General features: G+C 35.1%; 1 protein-coding gene across 1 annotated transcript in view; it reads right to left on the minus strand.

The window, feature by feature from the left end:
* Positions 1-2,262: 2,262 nt before the first annotated feature.
* Positions 2,263-27,851, minus strand: part of mospd2 (motile sperm domain containing 2) — a 103,248-nt gene continuing 77,659 nt past the window's right edge. Inside the window, exons 10-15 of the mRNA XM_039743591.1 lie at positions 23,301-23,416; positions 22,277-22,370; positions 17,489-17,585; positions 12,406-12,535; positions 6,473-6,578; positions 2,263-2,910 (exon numbers count right to left, since the gene is read on the minus strand). Coding sequence (XP_039599525.1) covers positions 2,758-2,910; positions 6,473-6,578; positions 12,406-12,535; positions 17,489-17,585; positions 22,277-22,370; positions 23,301-23,416 — 696 coding nt within the window. The 3' untranslated portion in view covers positions 2,263-2,757. The remainder of the gene's footprint in view (positions 2,911-6,472; positions 6,579-12,405; positions 12,536-17,488; positions 17,586-22,276; positions 22,371-23,300; positions 23,417-27,851) is intronic.

Genomic DNA, 27,851 nt, shown 5'->3' on the forward strand with positions numbered 1-27,851 from the left:
CAATAACTTGTCTGATAATGAGGAGTTTAGTTTTACTGCACAACAAAGGATTGAGTTACAGCTCTTCTAAAGGAGCCTCTTCAGGCGATTGTGTAGCACTGCCGTTCTTCTTCTTCTGGCAGTCTTCAATCCAAATCCCTAAAGCAGATTCCATCCGGACTACTACCTTATTACATCCACTTACAACTCGTTTTGCACCCTGGTTAAAGGACAATGCGGCCGTAGATCTTATATTCCTTTCCTACTTTTTAAATAAAAAGAATCGTAGCCTCATTGATGCCGTAATGGTGTCCAACAGCAGTGTAGCTTTTCCCTTCTTTCAACATATCCAAAACTTTTACCTTTTCGGCAATCGTTACCATCTTCCGTTGGTGCTTGGGCACAGCCCCTGAAGCAGTAGCAGGAGCAGATCGTTTTGGAGCCATAATGAAGGCTTGACTACGCACAAAGATCAACACAAAAGAGCACAAAAATTAACTCTTTACACGCCGAAACACGTTGATGCTGAATGAGCGAGACATGACTTCCTGGTTAACGCCGTGGAATCGAATTTGGCAGACCGTCGCTGAGCCAATCAGCACACAGGGACTTAACTGCGTGCTCTAATTGGTCAGCTTCTCAGCCATACGCCAATAGCGTCCCTTGCATGAAATCAACTGGGCAAACCAACTGAGGAAGCATGTACAGGAAGTAAAAAGACACATTGTCCGCAGAAACCGCGAAGCAGCGAAAAATCTGTGTTATATATTTAGATATGCTTACATATAAAATCCGCGATAGAGTGAAGCCGTGAAAGTAGAAGCGTGATATAGCAAGGGATTAATGTACTGAAATGCTGCGAAACGGAAAGTCTTTCATTGTTTAAAATTTGAATTTGGAATTATCTTGTTCATTCTTAAGTACTATTGAGTTGGAACAGATGTCTCTAGTACCTGGGATCACAATCTAAATGTTCTTTCTCTCTTTCTGCATGTGAACAGACCAGTCAGACTACAATCACACATGATGTCATATTCAGGATATATCTATCAGAACTTCAGAACTATCACAAGTTATTTATGCATGTTCTTCATCATCCCCAGGTAGATTTTTGTTAATAAAAACACCGTACTTGATACAATATTTTGTAATTTAAAACTCTACGGGTTATGTTGGCACAGAGAGATGCCCTTGTTTCATGTAATACTTTAGGAACAGTCAAAATTTGACTCAATGTTAATTTGGGGAAATTAGGTGAAGTGGCCTGATGAGGCGTTGGCTGAAGGGTCTGTTTACTTTTCCTGCAGTAGTTTTACTGTCTAACTTATAATGAATGTTACCAATGAACTTATTTATGCACACAACATCAGATGGAAAACTGAAAACAATGAAAGCATTAATTCAAAGGCACTGAAAAGAATCCAGGTTAATATTGTTGCAAATCATTTCACTACAGGTTAAAACATAAAAGCTACACTAAAAACAAAGCAGTTATATAAGATAAAAGACAAGGTGAATAAGGGTGGAAGAAACAGAAGATTGAATGGGGTCAGAATTTGGCACTGTTTCTTCATTTTTGATTTTAGCAAATAAAAGACTGTATTCCTGATCCCACAAATATTATTTACTGTTAGCCCTCAGAGTTTTCTTTTACAAAGATTTTTTTAATTGACAAATTAAATTATTCATATGTACTTATGTTGGCATACAATTCTATTATTGCTGAGAATTTTTTTGTGTTCATGTTTACATCCCACATACAAATGGTAAATTGTTAACATTCCCATAGGCTAGAAACAATGTGCTTCTAAAATAGTCAGAACAATGACATAACAACACTTAATCATATTACCTTCTTTCACTTGAAAGTTAACATCCTGGCAGTATGGTATTAAAGATGAAATCTTTTTTTAATGGTATGTGTTTCCGTCTGCTTATCAAGTACTTTTCTATTTATCTTTATGTAAAAGTATGCCTGAGTTGCCTTGAAAGCTTGCATATTGCAATCTTCCTAGGTAGCCAATAAAAGATTTCATTTTGCTTAACTTCTCACCACATCCATAATGGCCAACATGGTACAACACTTTATATTTTACAAAGATATCAGCTCATATAAGGAATGACAAAGCACATATGTCTATGTAAATAAATACATTTTAATCACAAAATCAGTACAGCAACAAGGACGGTAGAGTATATTAAAATGCAAACCTTTACGTTTACACACTTAACTTGTGTGCACACTGCTGCATTAGTGGGAAGGGGTACATCAAAAAATAAATATTGATAAAATAATTTATAAACAATAACGAAAAAAATTATATCTCTGTACATCATTCAAAAATCAGAATCTACAGTTTTGCCCTCTATAACAAATTACACAAATTATTTAAATTATTATAATGGCATAAGGTGTTTTACATTTGTGTTTACTAATTTACACATTAGTAATGCATACTAATATACAGTATCTGCTACTCTGGGTTTAAACTTTTATCCAGTGTCTTTAGTGCATAATTAAAATCGTGCATACTAATTAATGGCAATATACAGAAAGAAAGTTAAAATATTTTCATATGGCTGCACACTTTAATTAGCACTTTACATCATTTTTTGTCTATTAACTTTAACTTTTTTTTTTTTTTTACATCATTATACGCAATATCAGTAAAATTGCAGAGTGATCTTGTCCAGTACAAAATAGGTGGCACTTGTTAATGATTTGGATACAAAAGCAGGCAACTTGCAATAAACAGGCTCAGCAGGGAACGGCAGGTCTCAAATCTGCCGTTTTTCATTATATAACAAATAAAGTGTGGAGCAGGTAATGGCCATTAGTAGGGAAACCAAACCCATTAGCATCTTTTGAAACCAAAGGCACTGATCAATCTGTGCTTCAAATTTTTTATTGCTTGCCATCAATCTGAAAATCTGTAAGACAACAGGAAACAAAAATTTATTTTGTATTAAGTGTAAGCATACTGAATGCAAGAAAAATGTTTTCTTATTTATATTGGTGTGTTTAATAGTAACAGTTTAAGTTCTTTTCAGTCCTGACTTATCATTATTCTCACAAAATACTACAAAAATATCGGAATAACACTAAATGTTTTTATTATAGCAGAACCCAAACCAAATGCTAGTACACTGGGACATCAGGAAATGTAGATAATTTCTTATAATGCAAGTTAATTCATGAATTCACAGGAACACTTCACATTTTAGCAGTTAAAACTGCTATTTCTCAAAACTACAACCAATGAAAAATGCATGATAATGTGCAAATCTGCTATCTTGACATGCCCCATTTTAAAAGAATAGTAACATATTTTTTATAGCATCTGGATGTAATGGGGTAAGGGCTGAATGTTTATGCCTTGGTTTGCCTATCTCAATAGTAAATTAAACGTTGCTAAAAAGAGACTTAATTGCACCAAAGCCAGTAGTTTGGAAAACTGCCTGCCCAGTGCTTTGATATTTACTTTGAATACCTAGTTAACTGGCAGGTTTTAAGTCAATATATTAAAGTCCCACAGGAGTAAATGATAAACGAAGGTTAAATACTTAAAGCAAAATACAATACCAAGACTATGCATGTAGTGAATAATTTGGGGGTGTAATGCTGTACAACAGAGATGAGTAAATCAACTCCTATATAGCTGCAGATTTTTTTCTCGCAGCTACTCTACAATCTCTAATCGAATTTCTCCTCTAATTATGTTCCTCTATTTTGTTACGACTTTAAAACATGTCAACAATGTTTATTTAACTTTACCCAAAACCTAAGAATATTTTGGTATTGGTTTTGAGCTTACATGACTAAAAGGAAAGTTAGACACTACAAGACACATTTAGATTGCTGCTGACAAAGTATTAAATAAGTAAACAGATATGTGTAAATATTTATTAGAAATAAAAAATACAATTGTCCAGTTAATCCAAATGTTAATTTATACAGAGAATCTATTTTCCTCAATGTAAGATGAAAATACAATAAAAATATGCAAATCACTGCTCATAAATAGTGCAGGAAAAAAGCTGTTGCACACTTCAAAAAAATAAGTTGTGCATATAAAAATGTTACATTTGATTTGTAAGGGGAATCGGATATGTGTAATAGGAAATGTGTGAAGAGCTGTAATGAATATTTTGGAAGCATCAGAAATTAATTTCCTAACTCTAACTGTAGCTTTACTCATATGACTTTGTACTCTACAAGACTAGATTGGCATTGCCTTTTGTTCTGCATTTCTTGACCAGACAGGGGTGTGTTTCCTGAAAGACTGTAGTGCCAAAAACATCTTAATTTTGTCAATTTACGAGTGGTTCCCAAAATCTCTCCTTCCCAACCTACTCATTAATCATGAAGTATATCTTAAAATTATAGAGGTAATCAGGCAGAGAAGGTTAATTTCATGTCATGACAATTCTTTAGTAATTTAGAATACTAATATTTATACCAGATAATATAATTTTCATGCATAGCTGTTAAAACTGATAAGTAACCTCAGATGGTGATTAATACAAAGCAGCACATTAGTAAACTTGCAGCATAGTGAAATGCAATATACAGTAGGTATAAAGAAAATGCACTTCCTCTGTCTTCATAAGCCATCAGGTGGCATCAGATTTTCTCCTTAGTGGTGTTACACTACGACAGTCGCATGTTCGATGTCTCACAACTCTGATGTTACAACAGGAATACCCAAACCAATAAAGACAAGCAGAATATGTACAGGTATACCAGGCCGGCATGAAGGATAGACAGGCCATTATCACTACTGTTTTCATGTAATTATTTTCTTTATCAACTTCTGTATATATTTGGGCGGCACAGTGGGTAGCACTGCTGCCTCACAGTTAGGAGACCCGGGTTCTCTTCCCGGGTCCTCCCTGCGTCGAGTTTGCATGTTCTCCCTGTGTCTGCGTGGGTTTCCTCCGGGTGCTCCGTTTTCCTCCCACAGTCCAAAGACATGCAGGTTAGGTGCATTGGCGATCCTAAATTGTCCCTAGTGTGTGTGCCCTGTGGTGGGCTGGCGCCCTGCCCAGGGTTTGTTTCCAGCCTTGCGCCCTGTGTTGGCTGGGATTGGCTCCAGAATTCCCCTGTGACCCTGTAGTTCGGATATAGCAGGTTGAATAATGGATGGATGTATTATACTTGCCACTTTTTTCTTTCACATCAATGCCTAATGTAGTTCATGATATGTAGTCACTTATTTTTTTTTCTATTTCATACAACTTTTCATTGCTATGTATCTTAGTAAAAACTCACCTTATACCAAGTGAGCATGATTTGAATGTTGCAGAGTATCTAGGCCATGTTGTTAGATATTAGAATTCCTTTACAGCAATTGTCTGTTTCAAATGAATACTTGCAGAAGAATAATATATCATGTCACAAAGCAGGTATCATCTCAACCTGTACTAGTTAGGTGAATCTAATAAAGTGGCCACATAGTGCAAATTAGCTTCAAGCAGAACAAGTTCTGGGAAATACATTGTCATCTTCATCTGAGTAGAGGACTATTAATTAAGGTAATTTGTCAACATTTTTAGTTAAGGCTAGGGAAAAGAGGTGGTGTATATGGGCCCCTCTCAAACTGTTCAGCAGTCTAAATAAAACTCCTTACTTCAAACAACCGTAATGTTACTGATTAATAAGCCAGTATTTTTAGGCTGGCACTAGCGCTACTGAAAATAGTCAAACAAAAATGTAACTATATTGCTAAAGTCAAACTGGCACTTATGATTTGCTCTTACTCTTTTCTTCACTAGAACTGTGCAACATTAAATACCAAATAATAATGCATTAAATTAAATGATGAATTAAATTAGACACCCACTATTTCGTCACATATCCTGGGTACACGGCAGATGGATAGTGGCTTGCTTACAACATGTATTAAATGCCTTCACACTATGCACAGTTATAACCCAGGTTTTATGGGTGGGCACATGTTAAAACAGTTTAAAGGTGAACTGTTAATACTGTATTGTCAAACTCTTGTTACAATGGTGTCATTAACTTCTTCTTTAAGGAGTTAATTGTAATTATGCAAAACTAGAAGAACACAGGTGCCAATGTGCCAATGCTTTTATCAACACATTTTTGACCTTCAGTTGTCAGCTCTAGTTGTGTAAATATTATTCCTCAGCAATACTTTTAACAGTGTATATAAGGCTCTAGACTATACTGATAAAACTTACACCTCCATAGCAAACTCAACCTGGCAAAATATTAAAAAAATACAATATTTACAATATTTCTAAAGAAAAAATATAAATAGATGATTTAACTACCCTTCCAAAGATTTTTTTAGTAAGGAATACTAACAAGAAAGTCAAACAAAATTCATATCTAGAAAAACTGAAAATCTAAACTTTACATAAATATGCTTATGGTCTACAGAATGTGTAATTTGTATACAAACATGCATCAACATGCAAAAACAATTCAGACTTATTCTTTCATTTATAGTTTTAGATTGCAAACCTTTGAATTAATATCTTCATGATTGTTTTCAGCATAGTTTTCCACTGTTCTCTCATTCAGAAGCAAACTGTTTGGTTTATTGCTTTCAACAACATGACATCTTAACCTGTATTATTCCAACCAAAACAGAAAGCACATAAATTTCCAGATAAAATATATAAATTACAATAATAAACTATCCAAAAACTATCTGAAGAGTGGTATAGGTAAAGACACAAAAATTATATAAATATATGATTACAATTATTTGCACATTAGAACTTAAATTAGTACAATAAAGAAAAATACTAAGTGATACAAATAAAACCATTTTTCTTTATACTGACAGTTTACTGACTACTTCATATGACAGAAAGAATGATATGAATGCATGTATCCAATTATTGAGAAAATATCACTGAATCAGGGCACTAAATCATCACACAGAACACTTCAATAATACTGTACATCCTTGGCAGCAAGTTGAATTATAGACAATAAATCATCCGACAGATATTGGTTAAATTATAAATAAACGTGTAATATCAGTAACTACCTTAACTCCACAAAAAGAACATTTAAAAATATATACACACTCACTGGCCATTTTATTAGGTATACCCTTTCAACTGCATATTAACACAAATATCTAATTAGCCAATCACATGGCACAACTCAATGCACGTAGGCATGTAGACATTGTCAAGACAACCTGGTGAATGGTCTGAAAAAGGGAAAATATCCAGTTAGCGGAAATTCTATGGATGAAAATGCCTTATTGATGCCAGAGGTCAGAGGAGAATGGTTTGAGGTGATAGAAAAGCATCAGAATCTTAAATAATCACTTGTTACAACCCAGGTAATGCAGAAGATTATCTCTGAACACACAACATGTCAAACCTTGAAGCAGATGAGCTACAGTAGCAGGAGGCCACACTGGGTGCCACTCCTGTCAGCTAAGAACAGGCAACTGAGGCTACAATTTGCATGGGCTGACTAAAATTGGACAACAGAAGGTTGGACAAATGTTGCCTTTTCTGATGAGTCTCGATTCCTGCTGTAACATTTGGATTGCAGGGTCAGAATTTGGCGCCAACAACATGAAAGCATGGATCCATCCCACCTGGTATCATCTGTTCAGGGTGGTGGTGGAGCTGCAATGGTGAGGGGGGTATTTTCTTAGCACATGTTGGGCCCCTTAGTACCAACTGAGCATTCTTTAAATGCAACAGCCTAGGTGAGTATTATTGTTGACCATATCCATCCTTTCAAGACTGTAGTATACCCATCTTCTGATGGCTACTTCCAGCAAGATATTGCACCATGTCACAAAGCTCAGATCAGCTCCAGGTGGTTTCTTGAACATGACAATGAGTTTACTGTACTCAAATGGCTTCCACAGTTACTTGTAGGCACGGAACTGGACAGTTTGACAAGTGTGGCAGAGCGACGGGTGCTGAGCAGGCACCTGTCAATCATGGAGAATGCACTGCATCCACTGAACAGTATCATCTCCAGACAGAGGAGCAGCTTCAGCGACAGACTGCTGTCACTGTCCTGCTCCACTGACAGACTGAGGAGATCGTTCCTCCCCTACACTATGCGACTCTTCACTTCCACCCAGGGGGCGGGGGTTTTGGGGGTAAACACTATACAATGATATTGTCTTTTTATATCTGCATTTTTTAACTTGTAATGCATTTTTATCACTATTTAATTAATATTGTTTTTATCAGTATGCTGCTGCTGCAGTATGTGAACTTCCCCTTGGGGATTAATAAAATATCTATATAACAATCCAGTACAGCACCTGGATTGTGATATTGTGACTGTGGAACATGAGATTCACATCATGAATGTGCAGTAGACAAATCTGCAGCAACTGTGTGAAGGTAGCATGTCAATATGGACCAAAATCCCTGAGGAATGTTTCCAGCACTTTGTTTGATCCATGTCATGAAGAATTACAGAAGTTCTGAAGGCAAAAGTGGGTCCAGCCCAGTACCAGCAAGTGGCCACTGAGTGAATGTATATATATATATATATATATATATATATATATATATATATATATATATATATATATATATATATATATATATTTTTTTTTAAAAGGTACTATTTAGTCTACAGAATTTCAAACATGATCATGCTACTTAAATTTAGGAACATTACAGATGAAGCAATTTTTTTGGACAAAACAGTCAAAATAAAAGAAATTAAAACTCAAGGATGAACATTAGTTTCATCCAGTAATCTTTACAATCATTTTTCCTTACCATTCAAACATAAAAATTACATAAAATGTTACATACAAATGGGACAATACAGTTGAAAAAGCAGAAACAAATATAGTTTCGGTATACCAGACTTCCTTTTTGAAAACAAACTTAAAGATAGAACAATACAATATTCTTCTGTGACCAGTCAAGTAAAATCTCAGAGCAATGAAGCTCATTCATTATGATACCCACCTACTGCCTTATAGCATTTACATCCACAAGAGTGTTAAAAGGAAAATATCAGTTTATAGAGAATAAGCAGAAAAGGATGCCCCTGAAATGAGAACATGTTCAATCTGTTTCATGTTGCCATAGCTCTGCTTGCTTTCCTGTCTCATTATTGAATATGGCTGCCTGACTGTGTGAAACAAGCAAAAAACAACTACATATCTGAGCTCTCATGATCCATTATACAGCACCATGTTTTGTACTAATACTGATGGTTTGGTGGAATCACTTATGAAGGTGTTCAGAAAAAATGCAATATGAAGTATACCAGAAAGTAGTGCAACTGCAAAGTGAATAAACTCACAAAAGATGAAAATGTCAGAGGTTGTAAAATATAACAAACATTGCTGGAGGAATCACCAGGTAAAAATGGGTTTTATTCTTCTGATTAACTGGGAGTTGATCTTTTGTTTTGCTGAAGTTAAGCTTTAAACACAGTGAAAGAGGCAAAAAAAACTAAGCAAAAAAAACAAAAAAACAAAAGAAATAGGTTGTGGAGTTTACACAGAAAAATACAAATCCTACACAAATTCTAGGGAATAGTACCCAACACCAATTTTCTCTCATACTGTATATTTTCTTTCATGTAATACAGGATAATGCACTAAAGCCACAATATGATACTTAAAGCATGAGAAAAGAACAAAAGATTATGTAGAAATTATACAGATGATGGAAACAGTTTGTTTTTAGCAGTGGAATTAAAAAAATGGATCCTTGTTGAAAAAGACATAAATTCAGACCCAAGAAACTACATTTTTAAGTGTCAATTAACAAAACTAAATATACTAGACCATAGGCATTAAATTATTATCACAGAATCATATTATTAAAAACTGCATTTGAAGATTCTTATTTTTATGAGACTGCCATTAGAGGAAAGGTATAGGGTGAAAATATTCAGGTCTGTTTAGAAATTCTGAACATGTTACATGGAGTTTAAAAAAAATACAACAAAATGTGAGCATATACAAAGGTTATGTAAAACACCAATATATTGGTCACGAAACACTTCCCATTAAAAAGCAGAACTTTTAGAAAAATAAGTGGAAGTGAAATCATAGTTCCAACTTTCTACAGGACTAATTCCCTGCAATAATTGTTAAGACAGTTTTTAGAGAAGTTAAAGTCAGTCAAACGTTTCTCTAAGATTTATTTACTCTTTCAGAAGCAGTGCACAACCTTTTGAGACAGAGGTTATGCTTTCCAAGCATATTGCTGTAATTAGCTGTACAGTCTGTCCCAACCACGTGTGTTATTATATTTTTGTGCTGTTTGTTGTTTCTTTTTAATCATTAATAAGTTAACTTAGTTAAATGCTAGTTAGTTAGCTTCAAAGACTAATGCAAAATCAAAGAATTTTAATATGCATGGCATTGAAAATTTAATTTGTACAACTGACTATGCAATGCTTTATAGCCAGGATGATCAAAATCAATTGATTATGACTTAAGAGTTAATGCAAAACACAAATAAACTTTTCTACAATTAACAAGTAAAACCCAATACATATAATTCTTAAATGGTCATACTAGATTCTAGTTTTAAATTATTGTCAAAGTAAAGATGTAAATAGCTAAGCTGCAATTTGCCTTAAAGAATACAAGATCTTTCATTGCAATCACAAAATGAAGATTTTCTTAATATTGAATTAAACTGCTGCCAGAGGCAGAGCCTTATTCAGGGGTGCCCAAAAATGTTTGAAGATATCAGTACTGAGGAGGACACTTCAGGTTTGAAATTTAAAAGGTTAAATACATGTTATTTTAGAACAACACAATACATTGAGAATCACTACCAAGTTATTAATCTGTACTTTAACAACAATGGAATTCTTCAGTGAATATCAATTAAAGGAATACACCACTCAAAAATTATATGTTTTGTATATGTTACTTAACCAATGTGCATTAAAGTGATGATGGATATTTTTTTTTAATTTCACATTTTCATGAAGAATGAAGATTAAAAAGTTTAATTATATGATATAGATAGATAGATAGATAGATAGATAGATACTTTATTAATCCCAAGGGGAAATTCACAGATAATTCACATATAAGCCAATGGTGACCAATGTCATACAATGTCAAATGATATCAAAAAACACTAAATAGGACTTATGTAACATAAGCACATCAGTTATCCAGTTATTTGTTCATATCATGCAAAAGAAGTACAGTTTTACTAAAATATTGTAAATAAGTGCTTCCAGAAAAATCAGCACAATTCATAAACTGACTTTGTGAACTGAAGATCTCTCTCTCCCTTTAATTCATTGGTCAAGACTCAAAAGCATTCTTTTCACTGCATACAAGACACTGGTTTTATACTTGTACAATCTGAAACTACTGAATAGAAAATAAGCAACATGAAAAATGAGAAAACATATCTGTCAGGCAAAAATACACCTACATAACCACCTAAAGCTGCCATTTTTCAGACTACCTACAAAAAAGTTAGTAATAGCTGATCATTCATAATAGGCCTAACCTAATAAAGGTTTGTTTTTTTTGTAATGATTTTACTGGCTGTTGAGACCTCTAGATTGTTGATGCCCATGCAATAAATGATGGTTTCTTGGTTTCAGGTATCTTTCCATTAAGGACACGTTTTTGTTTTATTATTTTCTGGGGTTCCCTCTTTTACACTTTAATCACTGTAACCAGTGTATGTTTAATCAGTAATTTGTTAACGAGTGTTTGGAATCAAACAATTGAGGGCCAGTGTTTACTTGTGCATTTTTGCCTATGTCAAAAAAATTATTCTTTGAAACTGGTGCATGGCTCCTTGTGGAACACTTGTGCTAAAGGAGAAGATGCACCTCACTCAGCCTGTAAATTAATAAACATTTTTCTTTCTGAACAGTAGAAAACCAGGATATACAAAGAAGTTGGCTGGGATTTTTCAAGGGTCTTTCCATATCTTCACTTGTGCTTTCTTTTGCTCTGTACGAGTGTGAATTCTTCTTTATTATCTACACATACTGGGGACTCTATACAATCATATTTGTTCCTGATGCAGTCTTTAACAAGATTTCATTTGAAACGATTTTTTGGATGACAATCCCTATTGGCCTTCCTATGTGAACAGGTGAAGCCCAAGGTTGCTCCAGGCTTTCTTGGGCTGTGTCACAAGTTCCATCTGGTGTTTATATTAACTTACAATAAATTATTATTAATATACTAATATATATATATATATATATATATACTAATATATATATATATATATATATATATATATATATATATATATCTCTACTTGGATAAATTATTACCTTATTTTGCCCTTTATTATTGTCTTCCTTGCCCTGACACATTCATCGTCATGGTGATTAGTATGAAAGGCACACTATAAAATACATATAACTTAACTGGAAATTACAACATAACTAAAAATGTATTATCACGGCAAGCTGCTTAGGTGTATCCTTAGGCATACCTATGTTCCATCACTTTGACTTTGGGGACGTCTTTCCAAAACTGAGCTAAATCAGATGTACTGGTTCCAGAATTCTGGTCCATTTCAGCTGCCATTACAAGAAACCTGTCCTGGGGAGATGCTTGAGAACCTGAAAGAAATAGTCATTTATATTATATATATACTGTATGTATATATATTTAGTCATTTTTGTATCTTGTCAACATAAAACAAGAAACTTAACAAAAAGCAAAATAGTTTATCATTATTTTGATTCATATACTTTTATAACAAATGCAAATGCACGGAGTGCAATAGGCCGCAGAAAATGTCTTTACTGAACAAAATAATATAAAAATGAAGATGTGTATCCAATTTGCTATGTGAAGGTTTTGATGTAACAAAATAAATAATTATTTCCTGATTTTCTGTATTTTCTACAAAAAATCTGCATCAGTAGGTGATGCAACAATATGTTTTTCAGTGAGTTTACTGCTCTATGGGTCAGTTCAACTTACTTTTATACTTGGGAAGGCTTAACTTGCAGTAGACCAGTCATCCACCCATCTTGACACACATTTCACAAACACAAACAGCTGGGACACAATAAAAATACTCAAATTTCCAATCAAATCAACTTATAACAAATAAACACAACTTGCCACAATAGATAAAACAGGTAGTGAAATAGGCATAAGAAAATAAACCTCGCTAGAAAAATTACTAATTGAGTATTCAAGCAAAATACTACAAACTATTGGAGATTTCAAAAATCTATCAATATCACATTTATCACTACATCAGAAGTTGCTGGGCCCCTTTGCCATACTTTTGCATAACAAAAAGGGGTCTATTCATGGAAGGCTTCAATAAATTTATGAGTTTTACTCCTTGCTCTGTGTGCAAAAGCATTCAATAATCCAACTTAAAATCTTTCATCTATCACATTTACCTTGTTTAAAATTGTCCAAAATGTATCCAGGACAAGATCCAATCTGCGAGTGTTGCAATCTAGCTCTAGCCTCATTAGGCCACATGTTTAAGGAGTGCCCCAATTTAACATAATTTTGTACACAAATCTTTGAATGTTTATCAAACAAGCCTTGGTGTCACAATCACTCCTACCTCATTAACAGCTGCATTTGGTGTACTCGTGGAGGGGTTTAAAATGTAGAAGAACAACTTGACTGTATTAGCTGACACCACCTTACTGTCAGACAGACTTATTTAAACACTGGTTACTGATGTTCTATACTATTTGAAACTGGAAAAATCTAATTTCTTATCACTTGGAGGAGTGTTTCCCAAACTCTGTCTTGGGGACCAACTGTGGCTGCAGGTTTTTGTTCCAATCAGCTTCTGCTTTTAATTGGACTCCTGGGACAATTAAGTGAAGTGTTATTTCCCAAGTTCTGTGTTTTGTTCCCAAAACAATACATACATACACATATATATTATACATATACTGTATATACAGTATATATTAAAATGTACCAGGTGGTTATATGAGAATAATGTATTTTTTTCTTTTCAACAACATTTTCATCTTGATTATCATTCAATTTTTCTGCAGGTGTTCTAATTGTTTAATTATCCAAAGGGGGAAACTGCACAGAGAAAGGGCAAAATATAATGAAATCAACAGAATCACTAATCATTTAAATCTATAGCAAAAATAGAAATATTTCTAAATGTCTTACAAATGAAAAAAATCATCTGCTGTGCATTTCTTAATGTAGAATAAGAGGTAAAAAAAGACCAGCTAATTAAATGATCTGAGTGTTATCAGGCGTTGTCATTAATTAGGAATCTGGTTGGGACAAAAACCTGCAGCCACAGTGAGTCAGCAGGACCGAGTTTGTGAAGCACTGACTTGGAGGATCTGTTCAAAACTGTTTTAAAACATGGCAAGATTTAATTAGTAAAATTTTAGAATAAGCATTCATATCGGGGGTGGGAAAACGACCCCCCCCCCTTCTAACTATTTTTGCCCATGTTCTTATCTCACCCCTCTTTCTTTTGGTTGGGGTGGAATTTTTTTTCTAGCTTCACTGTGAAGTAATTTTTTTTACAGAAGTTCGACTTGATTGTATGCAATGTTATTTGCAACTTTTTTTGAATACTTTTTCTTACAGTTTGGTGTAGTGGTTAAGGCATTGCACTCTGAACTGCAAACCTTGAGGTTGTGGGTTCACATCCCACTGTGTGTGAGCGTGTGTGTGACAATGGATAAGTCGCTTCACCCGTCTGTATTCCAACTGGAAAAAACAAAATAACCAAATATCTCAAAAGGTTTTAACTAGACTATTGAAGAACTTCACCTTCATTGAAAACATATCTGAATTCTGCATCACACTTTGTCTACTGGCTTATTTTAAAGGAGGGACAAGAAGAGTACAATACATAAGTAAATTTCAATAAATATTTTTTCATACATTCTATAATGTGCGAGTAGAAAAAGTTGAAGAAGGTGTATAAAAAGAACTTAATTCTTTTTCAATATTTTTGCTGCCCTTTATGCAACTGACTTCAAAAGTTTTAAATATTTTGAATAATTTATTTTCACTCATTTAACAGCTACATTTTGTAATGCTTTGAAGTATGTAAACAAATTTTTGTCAAGCTGTAATTTAGGCTATATCTCAAAACATGTATTTACTTATACGTGTTACAGTATACTAAACAAGTTCTAAAATGGCTGGCTTAATCATTTCTATACTAATAAAAGGCAAAGCCCTCACTGACTGACTGACTGGCTCACTCACTCATTACTAATTCTCCAACTTCCTGTGTAGGTAGAAGGCTGAAATTTGGCAGGCTCATTCCTTACAGGTTACTTACAAAAGTTAAGCAGGTTTCATTTTGAAATTCTATGCGAAACGGTCATAATTGAATCCTACTTACGTACATACATACGTCCATAGCCTGCAGCTCTGTCGCCGTGTGAGGCGCCGTTGCGTTTCCCCATCACCACGCCTCCCATGTAGTTGGATGCCTGCCTATATTGCGTCCCCCTTCCCCACGCCTCCAACGTAATTGACTGCCTGTCCATATAAGGCCGTCCGTCGCTCCGGTCTTTTCATTTCCTTCTTTGCTTCGCCACGGTATTCAAGTCTCCCTGCTGATAACTGCAGCCTTTTTATTTAATCCACGGCTTCTCCGCGGTTTTATTGTTCGTTTATTACGATGCGAAGTTATCGATGAAGGCGGTTGTATGCTTACAACGCTTGACAGATGCCGAATTTCACTTCAACACAAGTCCTGCAAATACTAACGTAACTGAAACAAACCATGAAACTCAAACCGATTATGACAGCAGCAATCCAAGCTGCGAGAAAACAGTAAAAAGGAGGAGTGTCAGACGTCGTGGTACATTTTCTGATGCAGCTAGACAGAAACAACTTTGTCACGCTGCCATAAAATACTCGCAGAAAAATCCACAAGTTAATAGAAACACTGTCGCTAAATACTCGCAGAAAAATCCACAAGTTAATAGACATGCTGCCGCTAAATACTCGCAGGCAAATCCATAAGTTCATAGAGACGCTGTCGCTAAATACTCGCAGGCAATTCCACAAGTTCATAGGCACGCTGCCGCTAAATATTCGCAGGCAAATCCACAAGTTAATACCAGGAATGCCTGTTAAACATCTTGGATTCACGAGTAGCGATTTGGGTAGTAAGATGTCTATCAAGGTGATCACCATCGATCAAAGAACTGTCACTTACCGAGTGGTTTCCATGCCCGGAGATGCCGCCTGCCTTTTATATTCTCTGCGTTACATATTGTAGGGCCATATCAGGCTCAATCTTGATATCCGGAGGAACATGGTGTCTTGTGTATTGATTGACTGGGACAGGTTCAAGGTGTGGACTGATGACGGTATGGGAGAAAATTATACTACACTGGGGCACTATAAGAGTGAAATGCTTAAACCCTTCACCTATGCTTCTGCATGTGAGTTGATGGCTGCCGCTGAATTGTTCGGTTGTCGCTTTCAAGTCTACCGAAATGGCCAAATATTTTACACCTTTGGAGAACCGCCAATGGCTCTGAAACATCTTAGATTCACAGGTGACGATTTGAGTAGTGGACACTTTGATGTTTATGAATGTTTCAACTCTCAAAAGCTGGATGCAAATTATTGATGAAGCCAGTTGTATGCTTACAACGCTTGACAGATGCCGAATGTCACTTCAACACAAGTCCTGCAAATACCAACGTAATTGAAACAAACCATGAAACTCAAACCGATTATGACAGCAGCAATCCAAGCTGTGAGAAAACAGTAAAAAGGAGGCGTGTCAGACATCGTGGTGCATTTTCTGATGCAGCTAGATGAAAACAACTTTGTAACGCTGTCGCCAAATACTCGCAGAAAAATCCACAAGTTCATAGAGATGCTGTCGCTAAATACTCGCAGAAAAAAACACAAGTTAATAGAGATGCTGCCTCTAAATACTCGCAGGCAAATCCACAAGTTCATAGAGATGGTGTCACTAAATACTCGCAGAAAAAACCACAAGTTAATACCGGGAATGCCTGTTAAACATCTTAGATTCACGAGTAGCGATTTGGGTAGTGAACACTTCAATGAATGAAACCTGTTATCTTTACAACAGTTGACAAACACGGAATGTAACCTGAACACAACACGTCCTCCAAATACGAACCTGATTGAAAGAAATAATGATAATCAAATCCTTGAGGACAGCAACACTCATAACAGTGACAAAACAATTACATTGACAATCATGTTACGTTATTTTTAAAATGTTTCCTTTTCTTTTTCATAACTTATTTAACACACTACTTCTCCGCTGCGAAGCGCAGGTATTTTGCTAGTATAGAATAATTTTCAAGTTTTCAATTTATCACTTAGCCGGGCTGAAAGAAATACACTTTTTAAATGTCTAAGGACTTTTCCCTTTTTTTTTTTTAATATAAATGCTAAGGGGGCAATAATTAGCCTTCAAAAGCCATTCTATAGCAAAGAAAATGCAGGATATTTACTTTAATCAAACTTATGTTGATAAATAAAGAACATTTCAACCATAATCTAACATGACATTTAAAATAAGATGGAGAGAACAACATACAAACCTCCATGAAGGGACACTACAATGTCTAATGAAGCCCCAGGATCACAGCTGCTATTACTTGGTTTTACCCTGTATTTGTCTGGAGCTGTAGTTCTTACCTAAAATAAAAGAAGCAAAAGTTCTTTGGAGTTATTGAATAGTTATGTCCTAAAAACCTCTGTTCTTACAACAAAATATGAAAACATTGGATACTGACAATGCTTAGGTTGTGAGTATCCACATTAGTTAAGGAATCAATGAATATGTATCTGAATGGTAATGGAAGATTCAAGAGTTGAAATAAACATTTTAATAAGTAAACAAAATAAATGATATTCAACATTTTACACTTCGTAGAGCCCAAAATGAGCCCAATGTCAATGCACATGAGTCCAAAATAAAGAAAACACTAGATATGCTAAATATCTACCAAGTATGCTGTCTCAGATATGTTACAATCCACATCAATAACTGACTGTTCACAGACTGAAATGATTCTTTTAGCTTGTCATAAGAAAGGTGATGTTTGGAGAAAAGAACTCTTTGAAGTCTGGCATACTTATAGAAACCTGAAAATGCATGCATTAACTGCAGAAAATGTTAAAGGAATGAAGGCTTTCAGCAAAAGTGACTTAAAACACCAGTAAAACTACATCACAACAGCTGAGGTAAATGTACTCATATATGATAGCCAAAAAATATAAAAAAGAGAGAAACAATAGAACACAATAAATCAGATGTGCAGGACTGAGTTACTGAAACAGAAATTACTTGGTTGTAACTTTTGTGAAGATATCAAAAGGTTAAAAAATCTAAAGATTCAAAAAAATAAAACAAAACAGAAAATGCTTGACAATTTGTTTTGTAATAAACGCATACCATTATCTTCATCAAAACACATTTTACATCGTATTCTAACATAATGAATAAATGCTGGCGTTTCTCCTGTCAGGTTTTATTTACTAACATTTTTCTGTAAAATGTCTAAAATATAATAGTAACACTACACATTTATACATAACTAGCAAAATACCCGCTCTTCGCAGTGGAGAATTACTGTGTTAAAGAAGTTATGAAAAAGAAAAGGAAACATTTTAAAAATAATGTAACATGATTGTCAATGTAATTGTTTTGTCACTGTTATGGAGAGTTGCTGTCATCAAGGATTTGATTCTCATTATTTCTTTCAATCAGGTTTGTATTTGGAGGACGTGTTGTTATGAAGTTACATTCGGTGTTTGTTAACCGTTGTAAAGATAACAGGTTTCATTCATCGAGGTTTACACTACCCAAAACTGTACTCGTTAATCTAAGATGTTTAACAGGCATTCCCAGTATTAAGTTGTGGATTTGCCTGTGAATATTTAGCGGCAGCGTGTCTATGAACTTGTGGATTTTTCTGCAAGTATTTGGCGGCAGCGTCACAAAGTTGTTTCCGTCTCGCTGCATCAGAAAATGTGACACGCCTCTTTTTTACTGTTTTCTCACAGCTTGGATTGCTGCTGTCATAATCTGTTTGAGTTTCATGGTTTGTTTCAATTCCAACAGTATTTGCAGGACTTGTTATGTTGAAGTGACATTCGGCATCTGTCAAGCGTTGTAAGTATACAACTGGTTTCATCAATAACTTCACATCCAGCTTTTGAGAGTTTAAACATTCATAAACATCAAAGTGTCCACCACTGAAATCGTCACCTGTCAATCTAAGATGTTTAAGAGGCATTGGCGGTTGTCAAAAGGTGTAAAATATTTGGCTATTTCGGTACATTTGAAAGCGACAACCGAACAATTCAGCGGCAGCCATCAACTCACATGCAGAACCATAGGTGAAGGGTTTAAGCATTTCACTCTTCTAGTGCTCCCGTGTAGTTGAATTATTTCCTGTACCGTCATCAGTTCACACCTTGAACCTGTCCCAGTCATTCAATACAGAAGACACAATGTTCCTCCGGATATCAAGAGTGAGCCTGATATGGCCGTGAAATATGTAACAAAGAGAATGGAAAAGGCAGGTGGCATCTCTGGGCATGGAAACCACTCGGTAAGTGACAGTTCTTTGATCGATGGTGATCACCTTGATAGACATGTTAATGGGGGTACAGTTGGAACGATAAAGGAAATGGGTACCTGAACAAATTTAAAGTAAGTCTAAAATACCTACACAATAACTGTAATCGTAATAAACGAACAATAAAACAGCGGGGAAGCCGTGGATTAAATAAAAAGGCTGTAGTTATCAGCAGGGAGACGTGAATCCCGTGGCGAAGCAAGGAAGGGAATGTAGAGACCGGAACGATGGACAGCCTTATATAGGCAGGCAGCCAACAACGTGGGAGGCGTTGGGATGGGGGACCCAATGCCGCCTCACATGGTGACCGAGCTGCAGGCTATGGACGTATATATGTACGTAAGTAGGATTCAGTTAGCGTTGGGAACCCGTGTACCAAATTTCTTGAAGATGGGCCCATAAGTAACCAAGACCGTTGGAAAGTTAAATATGGCGGCCGACAGTGGCATCATACCACCAAAATAAGTACGTACATTGGTTTTGGATAGTGCAGGGAAGCCGCCTACCAAATTTCGTAAAGATGGGGCCATAAATAAGAAAGTTCAACATGGCGGACGTTGTTGACCGTTACGCGTAGAATTTCGAAATGAAACCTGCTTAACTTTTGTAAGTAAACTGTAAGGAATGAGCCTGCCAAATTTCAGCCTTCTACCTACACGGGAAGTTGGAAAATTAGTGACATTGGAACGTTCAATATGGCGGCCGACAGTGGCGTCATACCATCGAAATAAGTACGTACATTGGTTTTGGTTAGCGCAGGGAAGCCACCTACCAAATTTCGTGTAAGTACTATATCGTACTTATTTCGATGGTATGACGCCACTGTCGGCCCCCATATTGAACTTTCCAACGTCACTAATTTTCCAACTTCCCATGTAGGTAGAAGGCTGACCCCATCTTCACGAAATTTGATAGGTGGCCTACCAAATTTCGTGAAGATGGGGCCATAAATAAGAAAGTTGAACATGGCGGACGTTATCGACCATTATGACGGTTACGTGTAGAATTTCGAAATGAAACCTGCTTAACTTTTGTAAGTAAGCTGTAAGGAATGAGCCTGCCAAATTTCAGCCTTCTACCTACACGGGAAGTTGGAGAATTAGTGATGAGTCAGTGAGTGAGTGAGGGCTTTGCCTTTTATTAGTATAGATGAGCTGACTATAAATCACTGTACTGTATATATAATTTGTACGTGACATATAAAAATTGATTTGATTTCATTTGACTGTATATCAGTTGCCAATGAATATTACTTACAGACTGATCAACATTTTCTTCTAATCCAATATTAAATATTAAAATTAAATTGATTTTTTCTTACTTATATTGGAAGAGGAGAGTGAGATTCTTGTATCACAACTTCAGTGATACAATACAGTAAATATCTAAGAGTAGCTGAAGATACATAAATGAAAAGCATCATTAAACATAAAAAACCCAAAACAAACAAACAAACAAACAAAAACAACAATAAATAATAATAATAATAATAATAAAAGAAAGTAACACACAGTACAATTACACAAAAACCAGCAGGAGGATAGAGTACACAGTACAGGGTAGGTAGGATTAGCTAAAGTAGGTGGAGTGAAGGTTACCAAGCCAAACCATTATGCATCCAGTCAGGACACTTTCTTTTTTCTTATTTTATTGATTTTATTAAAATCAAATCGCATTTCATACAAATAACTCAAGTTTTATATAGAAAGGTTTGAAACAAATCAACCCTCACCCAGCTAGGCTAGGCCAGCAGAGTAAAACTTTCAAGCTAGTAAAAATAAGTAAATAGATAAATTAATAAGATAAGATAAGATAAATGGAGTAAAAGAGGGGAGAGAACCTGCTTCTTAAATTTAAATGCTTATTCTAAAATGTTATTGAATAGATCCTGCCAGGTTCTGAAAAAGTTTTGTACAGATCCTCTTAAGTGTGAATTAGAATTTTTTAAATAGTATAAAACATCAGTTACCCATTGACTTAGGAATAGGAAAGTTAGGATTCTTCCAGTTGACCAAGATAAGACTACGTGCCAATAGTGTAGTAAAGGCAATTACAATTTTTTGTCCTTCTCCACATTAAGTAAATTTGGGAGTACCAGAGTCAAGACACTTTCAATAACGTAGCAGTGTAAGTTAACCAGTGTTTTGCTTCCCATCCCAAATCTCTTTTGCCTCCTCAGGAAAACAAGTCTTTGCTGAGCCTTTTCGTTTTTAGTATGCACGTGGTGTTGATACTCTTATTTAATATTCTTACTTCCTGTAAAATTTGTGATTAATATCAAAAATAAAATACGTATTTTGTATGTAACAAAAAGCTCAAACTCATCTTAATCTAAATTTATTATTTAATGTTACTGCAATGCTTTGCTTTTATATTGTGGTCTTCAGAAAAATCTTGTGTAGCTCACTGCACAAAGCAGACATATGTATACTATGTGACCATTACCAGTACACAAAAAATCTTGGAGAAAACACAAACAGAAACCATATGCTAAAAGGTTTGGGGGCCATGAAGAAGTAGTGGGGTTGTGGGGTGGGGAGCATTTTCTATAAAAGAGTTCCAGCTTAGAAATATTGCTTAAAAATGATTTTTTACTACATAGAAATCAAGTTATATTTAGATTTAATTAAGTTTTCAGCTGAAGATGAGGTGTTCTCTATAGGCAAGATATGCCTTTTTAAATATGTGCATTTTATTAAAAAACATGCAGTGTGTACAGTATGCCCATATAAAAATATTTACCTTAAAGGCTACTACATTTTTAGTCACATTGTATAATATTATTTTACATTTTCTTTCACCATCTCTAGATCCAAAGTTCAATTCTTCTGCAGGGCTGAAAAATTAAAGAAAAAAAAAATATTGTTCACAAAATAATCATAAATTAAAATAAAAATGTTAATTTTCCTTTGTCAACAAAGTACTTTCTCCTTTCTATCTATGATGTAGTGCCTTATCTATCTATCAAATAGATCAATGAAACTCAATTCATAGCAATGCATGTTATTATTTTGAAACAACAGGCGGTTAATTTTTTTGTATTGGACAAGGGGGATAGTAATAAAGTTTCACCGGTGGTAGAAAATGTATATAGAGACAACGCTGTGGACAAAAGGCACAGTTATTCATTGGGCTTCAGAAACTGAAGGTTCTCTGAAAGGCAGTTGATATAGCACTACTTCAATGTGTTGATAAACTCATCCAATAACTCATCCAGCTTGCAACAGAGCCCCGGGTATCCAAGAAAAGTCTGAATAACACTACTGATACATTAAGCTTTTCAGAAGTGTGAGCATTTAGGGTGCATCTCAAAAAATGTACTGAACAAGATGTGTTTAGATTTTCTGTTCCATTATGAGGCCTAGGGTAAAAGTGCTTTGTCATAGATCAGCAAATGAAACACATATCTGCCATTTTGAACCAGAGATTAAATGGAATAGTTCATGTTGGCATGGGAAGAATATTCACGGAGAGCCTCATAATGGAGGTTTAGTAGGAAGAACCTCAAGAGCCTCAAGATATATGCATATATTAATGGATTTTTTGGGAATATATTCTATAGGTAATATTTGGAAAATTGGGAGGAAAAGCTGAAATATCTTGATGGTTCCATCTTATTCAATTTTTCACTATGAAACTGATCATCTAGAAAGGAAAAGACTGAAAAAGTATCCATTTATCAAATGTCTAACCATCATTTAAAATCAAATAATAAATTATTCAGATTCCATCTGTTATTCATCAATGCTTTAGTTATTTGACATACCTGATGTTAAGCAATTGTCCTTTGAATGTTGTCATTGGTTTTTTGACATACTTTGTCTTGCTTATGCCACTTCCTTTCTCTTCAGCTTGTTTCAAATTTTCTTCAAGAAAGTTCACCTATATGGAAGATAAACATAAAATGAAAATGCCATTTTTTTCTGCCGGATTAAATTAGTTAAATCTCAGTCACTTTTCTCCAGGATTTAAAAGGGAAATGCACCAAAACTGAAAACCCGAGTCTTGCTTAAAATAATTTTCCATACAAAATGCATATGTACACTCTCTGAACCCCTATACCTAGACTTAATGACTAATAAGGAGTGCTCTAAGTACATAAGTCATGATATTTAAAATTTTGTGTCTAATCAAGAAGACTGTCCTTGATCAATATACAGTTCTTCTGCAAGAGATCAGAAAAAAAAGACCTGTTTTGGGACTACTGATCAGTACAATGTCTGATTTGAGGTAAGGGAGGGACTGTTCTCTTTGTGAGAATAATAAAGTACTAATCTGATTTCTCTTGCAAGAGAGGTGTGTATGCATACACATTATATATATATATATATATATATATATATATATATATATATATATATATATATATATATATATATATATATATATATATATATATATATATATATATATATATATATATATATACACACACACACATACATACACACACACACATATATAGGGTGGGCCAATTATATGGATACACCTTAATAAAATGGGAATGGTTGGTGATATTAACTTCCTGTTTGTGGCACATTAGTATATGTGAGGGGGGAAACTTTTCAAGATGGGTGGTGACCATGGTGGCCTTTTGGAAGTCGGCCATTTTGGATCCAACTTTTGTTTTGTCAATAGGAAGAGGGTCATGTGACACATCAAACTTATTGGGAATTTCACAAGAAAAACAATGGTGTGCTTGGTTTTAAAGTAACTTTATTCTTTCATGAGTTATTTACAAGTTTCTGACCACTTATAAAATGTGTTCAATGTGCTGCCCATTGTGTTGGATTGTCAATGCAACCCTCTTCTCACACTGATAGCAACACCGCAGGAGAAATGCTAGCACAGGCTTCCAGTATCCGTAGTTTCAGGTGCTGCACATCTCATATCTTCACAGCATAGACAATTGCCTTCAGATGACCCCAAAGATAAAAGTCTGAGGGGGTCAGATCAGGAGACCTTGGGGGCCATTCAACTGGCCCACGACGACCAATCCACTTTCCAGGAAACTGTTCATCTAGGAATGCTAAGACCTGACACCCATAATGTGGTGGTGCACCACCTTGGTGGAAAAACTCAGGGAACGTGCCAGTTTCAGTGCATAAAGAGGGAAACACATCATCATGTAGCAATTTCGCATATCCAGTGGCCTTGAGGTTTCCATTGATGAAGAATGGCCCCATTATCTTTGTACCCCATATACCACACCATACCATCAATTATTTTGCTCCAACAGTCTTGGAGGGATCTATCCAATGTGGGTTAGTGTCAGACCAATAGCGGTGGTTTTGTTTGTTAACTTCACCATTCACATAAAAGTTTGCCTCATCACTGAACAAAATCTTCTGCGTAAACTGAGGGTACTGTTCCAATTTTTGTTTTGCCCATTGTGCAAATTCAGTACGCCGATCTGGGTCATCCTCATTGAGATGCTGCTGTAGCTGGAGTTCGTAAGGGTGCTATTTGTGAGTAGCTAATATCCGCGAAGGGAAGTTCGACTAATGCCACTCTCCATTGACATGCGGCGAGTGCTATGCTGTGGGCTCTTGCTGAATGAAGCTAGGACAGCCACTGATGTTTCTTCATTAGTGACAGTTTTCATGCGTCCACATTTTGGCAAATCCAACACTGAACCAGTTTCATGCAGTTTGCTAACTGTAGCATGGGAGATGGGTGGTCTCGTAGGGTGTCTTGCATTGAAATCTGCTGCAATGACCCGGTTACTGCGTTCACCAGACATCAACACAATTTCTATCCACTCTTCACGTGTTAAGCTCTGCGACATGTCAATGGCTGTACACAAAGAGAAACTTGTAAATAACTCATGAAAAAATATAAAGTTACGTTAAAACCAAGCACACCATTGTTTTTCTTGTGAAATTCCCAATAAGTTTGATGTGTCACATGACCCTCTTCCTATTGAAAAACAAAAGTTGGATCCAAAATGGCCGACTTCCAAAAGGCCACCATGGTCACCACCCATCTTGAAAAGTTTCCCCCCTCACATATACTAATGTGCCACAAACAGGAAGTTAATATCACCAACCATTTCCATTTTATTAAGGTGTATCCATATAAATGGCCCACCCTGCATATATATATACATACATACATATACACATTATATATATATATATATATATATATATATATATATATATATATATATATATATATATATATATATATATATATATATATACACTAACAGAATACCAAGGCAGAGGAGAAGTAGTGTGTTAAAGAAGGTACGAAAAAGAAAAGGAAAAATTTTAAAAATAATGTAACATGATTGTCAAAGTAATTGTTTTGTGTATTTGGCGGCAGCGCCATGGTTGTTTTCGGTAGCTGCATCAGAAAATGTACCACACGTCTGACACGCGCCCTTTTACTGTTTTCTCACAGCTTGGATTGCTGCTGTCATATATATACACACACACACACATAAATTATATACATGTGTGTATGTATGTATGTATGTATGTATGTATGTATGTATGTGTGTGTGTGTATATATATACACATACATATACTTGTGTATATGTTTGTATGTGTCTATATGTGTGTGTATAGGTTTGGTCACTGAGTGCAAGGGAAAAATAATAAATTATAGTCTATAAGTTATTAAACAGTAAAACATTAACGCTTTTAAGAAGTACAGGTACATTGAAATTACATTTTCTATGTGAACATTCAAATTTGTGCCTCTGGTAATGTGCCTTACCGGCATTTAAAGAAAATTAGTTTTGTGTCCTCTGCAGTGTTAAGAGAGAAAGGCTTTGGTTTGGGATAAAAGGAAAAAGGTGTAAAGAAAGGAAAGTTGCCTTTTTCTTTTATATAGTATAGTCAAAATACCCGAGCTTCAGCAGCGGAGAAGTAGTGTGTTAAAGATGCAATGAAAAGAAAAGGAAACATTTTGAAAATAACGTAACCTGATTGTCAATGTAATTGTTTTGTCACTGTTGTGAGTGTTGAGTGTTGTTGTCATATATATATATATATATATATATATATATATTTACACACACACACATAAACATATATATATATATATATATATATATATATATATATATATATATATATATATATATATATATATATATACACATATATACATACATATATATATCTACATATATACACACACATATATACACACACATACATACATACACACACATATATACACAGAAATACACATACATATATACATATACATATATATATACATATATATATATATACATATATATATACACATACATACATACATACACACACACATATAAGCATATATATACATATACATACATATCTACATATATACACACACAGCTATTTCGTATCAGTGCAATACGCTGTTTGTTAAAACGGTTGACTCCCGCTCTTATGAGCAAAGACAACTGAATGATTTGATTTGTTATTGCACGTATGTCATTTTAGAGCTGGACGCCTGGCATCTTTTTTTGGCCACAAGTTCGTTTCTGTTTGGTGTGAGGTTCTGTGTTGTGGAGATTCTCAGGATGGATTGCAGGTGCTCATCAGTGAGGCGACTCCTGTGTGCTGTTTTGTTAGTCTTTATCACTGAGAAGAGCTTCTCACACAGATATGTGCTACCAAACATGCACAAGGTTCGAGCCGCATGTAGAAGGACTTTTTTTGTTCTTCAAAGTCACCAAAGCGCCGTGCAAACTCAGTGCGCAATAACTGTAGCTTCGCAATAACTTGCAGCATCATAAGGTAGACTTGATTAATGTGGTAAGTGTTCGGCAAGGCAGCTGAAGCGCTGCATTATGGGATCTGTAGTTTATTGTGTTACCAGCGCTTCATATACCCGGGCTTTAATAACAATAATACAGTATATAAAATGATCTCACGGGCCGGATATAATTACACGGGCGGATGTGGCCCGCGCCCTTGAGTTTGACACATATGGACTAAATAGAACTTGAAAAGATATATTGTTTCAAATGTGATCGCAATTCAGATAGAGTTGACGCAAGACTACAGCCTGCATGCCTCAATGAGTCATCCTCCCCTCGCTCTTACTTTTTTACAGTTCATCTAATGAATACACTGAGTATGGCTTTACCAAAACAATCATTGATGGCGAATAAAGTATCCATTATTCGAGTATGTAGAGCGGGATATATATATATACATATATATATATATATACCCGCGATCGCAGGAGAAGTAGTGTGTTAAAAAAGGTAGAAAAAGAAAAGGGAACATTTTAAAAATAACGTAACATGACTTTCAATATACAGTATTTGTTTTGTTACTGTTACTGTTATCTTTTATTGTGTCT

Source organism: Polypterus senegalus, chromosome 2, assembly GCF_016835505.1.
Source record: "Polypterus senegalus isolate Bchr_013 chromosome 2, ASM1683550v1, whole genome shotgun sequence".
NCBI lineage: Eukaryota > Metazoa > Chordata > Cladistia > Polypteriformes > Polypteridae > Polypterus > Polypterus senegalus.